At 41.0% G+C, this 4735-nt stretch overlaps 1 protein-coding gene across 1 annotated transcript in view; it reads right to left on the bottom strand.

The window, feature by feature from the left end:
* The window catches only part of LOC109301437 (tip elongation aberrant protein 3-like), a 41643-nt gene that overhangs the window by 17183 nt on the left and 19725 nt on the right, over positions 1–4735 (bottom strand). Inside the window, exons 2-3 of the mRNA XM_019522614.1 lie at positions 1430–1703; positions 475–554 (exon numbers count right to left, since the gene is read on the bottom strand). Coding sequence (XP_019378159.1) covers positions 475–554; positions 1430–1592 — 243 coding nt within the window. The 5' untranslated portion in view covers positions 1593–1703. The remainder of the gene's footprint in view (positions 1–474; positions 555–1429; positions 1704–4735) is intronic.

Raw genomic sequence — 4735 nt, 5'->3', positions numbered from 1 at the left:
TGTCCCCTTACAAGCGAAACTACTATAATTCCTTTTTTTGAGTTAACTCATGTCTTTCTTTAATGTTAGATTTGCTTGTGAAGCTTTTTTTAATAATGAGGCTTTCCACTGTTACCTTCATTTCAGAACTACACTTGTAGCTTTTCAGGATGCATACAACATAGCTCAGAAGGAGGCACTAGTCAGCAAGTGTCACTATGCTCTTTGCTTTTCTTATTTGAATGGTAATAAGAGAAGGAGATGCCACAAGTGACAAAGTTGGCCTGAGTACAGCAGTTCATATCTATTTAGTCATTTTTCCAAAGGATTAAAAAACACTTTACAAACCACGTGTAGAAATGCCCCTGAAATGCAGCGAGGTCTCTGATAATACAAAACAGCAGTTTAACAATGCATAGCAACACTGCACAACAGTTTATACCCACTGCTCAGAAAGAAAAAAGTCTTTTAGAATCTGAACTAATTTAAACTCACTTGATAAGCCACCATTGAATGTTCTTCCAGTTCTTCTGGGCCATCTCCTGAGCCATGCAGCATTTCCCATTCGTTGCTCTCTAGGAAACAAAGTTAGAACTAAAATTGATATGTGATTCCATGCAGAAATTAGGAATAGGTTGAGAATGAAATGCTTTAAATATGCATGCTTCCAAAATAATCCAAGATTAACATTAAGGTTCAAACATTTTTCCTTTCAATTGGGTGTGGAGGGGTAAAAAAACAAAAGACTTTCTGGTCTAGACAATCTAAATACACATTTATTCTCCATTTTATTTCTGTTCACTTAGAAGAGCCAATTTATTCATCCTCAAAGATATCTGTACTTTTCCATTCAGCAACCTTAAATTTTATTCACCACTTCTTTGGATAGATTTGGTATGAACTTGTTTCCTTTTTTTTTAACATACATGAAAGCCTGGTGCTACCCAGGAGTTACTCCAGCATAGCTCTGAGATTTATGCTAGTTCTTGGGCAGCTAACACAAATATTGGAGTTTTGATTAACTGCATACAAATAGCCTTTATTTTTTTGTAGTGGAAGTGAGATTTCAAAATATATCAGAATACAATCTTACACGTGTATTAATGTTTTCTTATGCATATTTATTCATCTGTTTTAGCTTCACACTAAAAATTTCTTTGCGGTAAAGTATAGAATATTACTATTAAGAAATGCATTACTTTCGACTCAAAATAACCAAGGGAAATTACAACTGGAACATACACCACTGCCCAAACAGCTACATGTACTTTGGAGATTTTCACCTTCTTTCAAAGCATTAAATGCTGCCAGTGATGAGTAGCAGAATACCAGCTTGGATGGAGATATAGGACAAAATCTTTGTCAAGACAGCCAGTTTGCTATTGAATGGGTTGGCTTTCACAATGATTCAGTGACTGCACGCAGACATACAGTGGAGAGACAAACTTACCAATGCTATACCGCCAAAAGTCGCTAAGACTAGTGTTGTGCCGCCCTCCATGGAGATAAACAAATCCTTTGCAGATGCAGCAGGCATGTTTGTACCGATCACATGGAGAAGATTTGCTCTGTGGTATAGGTTTCCATACACATTCTGCAGTTTTTCCTTTCATCCCTACATCTAGGCTTTTGCCAAATCCATTCTGTCACCTGCAAAGGGTCAACTGTAACATGCTAGGGGGTTTTCCAAAAATGTCAGGGAGGCTGCCTCAACTTGGTACAGTCTGTGGAAAAAGGAAAACATTCACAGTAGTAATGTGGGCCTATGGAATAAAAGAACCTTCTGTCTTTCCATCCCACTGAAAGCAATAGTAGTGCAACACAGCTACAACCAATACCTTTGGTCCATAGGAGTAACACTGATTATGACATTCAGACGTGAGTTAAGAGTATTATATGTACTGACTCAATCTTAACAGCAAACAGGTTAAGATGGGAGTGAGAAGGGAAGTGAGAAGCGGTACAGATTGCACTGAGTCTGTAAAAGTGGTAGAGTAAGGACAGCCCAGGGACTGGTGCAAGGTCTGTTTTCACTAACAGCTTCAGGCAATCTGCATCTAATACAAAGTTGGGAAGATGTCCATACAAAGATTGAAAAAAAACTGCATGGATAAATCACCTGGATTAAATTTCAATTTATCACTACCAAAGGCAGCTGGAGCAGCACAGCTCAAGACAAAGCTAAATTTTACTTTGACCGAATTTGCCACAAGATGTCACTGTATTCTATGCAAAGATAGCAGACATCTACTTTGGGGAGGAAACCTCTACAATAATGTTTGGAGCATGACCATTGCTAAAGCCTGCTTATTTTCTGACAGCACAGAAAATTTCTTTCAGTCCTTGTAGCCGTACCCAGAGACATTCTGAAATTGGCCAGAGCACAGAATGAAAGGAATGAAGGCAGAGGCAAAGGGCTGATATCTAAGGTTACAGATTAAAGTACTAGGCGAAGCACATTCAAAAATATCAAGTCAACAGCTGTGCAAGCTGTGCAACAGCTGTGCAAGCATGCTAAACAGCAAGTGCTCTAGGAACTGCCTGGCTCGGGTCCAGTATGGAGTGACATTGTATTCCTTTAAATATAAGACACACTTTTTAAAACATTATTTCTTGTAAAAATGATCTGCTTTTAATTCAAGTTAAAAAAATAAACCTCATTTGCACCTTAGAGATTATATCCTTGTAAATGTATCTTAATTTGATGTTTTGTTTTTGGAGAAAATGTGGGTGGGTCTTAAATTCGGGGACATTTTATATTCAAAGGCAGGCAGTACTCCCACAAGACTAGATGTGATATCCTGGCTCATGGAGTGCAGTTCTTTGCTGTCATAAGCAAACATGTCATGTCATATCTTTCATAAATTGATTTAGTTAGGATTTGGCCTCCACTACTCTTATTGGAAAGCTGCTTTGGATCCACTCTGCTTTGAAATTTCCAGCCTTAAATGTATTCACAGCCAGTTTATTCCTGTGCTAACATTGCCCTTTATCTTAACTCAGTAGAGATCAACCTTTCGGCCACCACTGAGCTTAACTAAGTGGCACTCATCTCCTTCCAGCCTGCAAGTCAGATAAGTGGTGCAGCAGGTTGGGCCTGCATGCCTGGATTGAGCCCCAAGTGCCTGGATCAGGCTTCATATCACCCAGGCCTCACATGCTCTGATCCAGCCCCATATCACCCTGGCCCTGCATGCTCAAATCAGCCCCTGTGTGCAAGCCCTGCATTGCCCCACCCCATGCTCTCAATCTAGCATGCAGGACCATGCTATCCAGCCTGCCAGGATCCCTGAGTCCAGAAATTTGGCATCAGGGGAGCGGTAATGCTGCTGCTGCTCCTTCAGTCAGATCTGCAAATGCTGCAGGCAGGATGACACTGCTCCACCAGCCAGATTTGGCCTGAGGTGGGGGTGAACACCCCTGGCTTAGCTAGATCTCTCTCCCTGCTGATTACCCTTCAACCTTTATTTTGCAAAGATAAGCACACCAAGGCCTTCTAGTTTCCTCTCAAAAGATGCCTTTTCATTCCCCTGGTCAATCATCCTTGTGGCTCTTCTTTGCACCTATTACAGCTTGAATTCCTCTTTCTTGTAGACAGATGACCAGAAATGCACACAGTATTCCATATAAGGCTTCACTGGTGTCCTTTATAGTGGCATGAATACTTCCTTATCTCTGCTGGAAATACATCAACCAACACATCCTAGGATTGCATTTGCCTTTTTCACAGCTGTATCTCATTGGTGTCTTGCAGTGATCCTATCATCTACTAATAGACTCAGATCCTCCTCCTCAGTCACTTACAATACAGGAAACCTCAAAGGGCACGAAGTGGATGTCACTAACCTCCACTAACTGATGATCTAAAACTACCTGGAGCTAGCTAACTAATGGGTCCCCACACCCTTTATTTTCTAAACCAAACTTTGAAGCAAAACCAAAAAGCCAACATTCACTTTCATTTATGCTAAACCTAAGAGGAGGTCGGTGGAAGAGAAAAGAGGTCACTACAAAATAAGAAAGGGGTCTGTAGGAAAATAAGTCAGTGCTTAACCCTACACAAGACTTGTTCTCATTTTTATTTTGTTATAATCCCAAGGCTGGAAAGCTGAGGAAAAGGGGGAAAGAACTCCTCTTCTCCCTCAGTGAAGAGCATTTCAGTATGAGCAAAGCCAAGGACTAGGAGGTAGGTTTTGGGAAGTTTCATGCTTTTAGTCTCAGGACCTGGTGCTAGCAAAAAATGGAACTGTGAGCCATTTGAGACTCACTGAGTTACTCTGGTATCTGCTCAAGAAGAAAGAGCTGTCACTCATGGTAAAGTATGCTGGGAAAGAGGAGGAGTCAGGGGCCCTTGAAATAAGGACTCCTCTCCCTCATCTGTTGCAGAGAAGATGGTTATGATGATGGCTGTTTGGTTAGGAGCTGTGACAATGTAGAGTTTATGCATGGTGCAGGCAGGGGTTCAGTAAAGCTCTTCTGTGAAGATGGCTGGGGAGGGAAGTGTTAAGTTACTGATATGTTGTGGACATTCTTGAGTTTAATGTAACTTTGAGAAACTGACAGGTGGGGGTAGGATGCAATACATAAAATTTAAAGAACAATTCAGCTTCTGCTCTCTTGTCCTATTGCTGCTTTGGGGGTGGAAGTATTCTGATACTGACCTGTAGGTTGTGGACAGATGCTAGCTTGATGAAATGCTGTATCAGCTATACTTTCATGGTTGGTAGGGTCGGAAGGGACCTAAACAGATCATCAA

Source organism: Gavialis gangeticus, unplaced genomic scaffold (genome assembly GCF_001723915.1).
Source record: "Gavialis gangeticus isolate Ggan-Ray unplaced genomic scaffold, GavGan_comp1, whole genome shotgun sequence".
Taxonomy (NCBI): Eukaryota; Metazoa; Chordata; order Crocodylia; family Gavialidae; genus Gavialis; species Gavialis gangeticus.
Note: the sequence above shows the minus strand (reverse complement) of the source record. Positions and strands in the feature narration are given on the sequence as shown.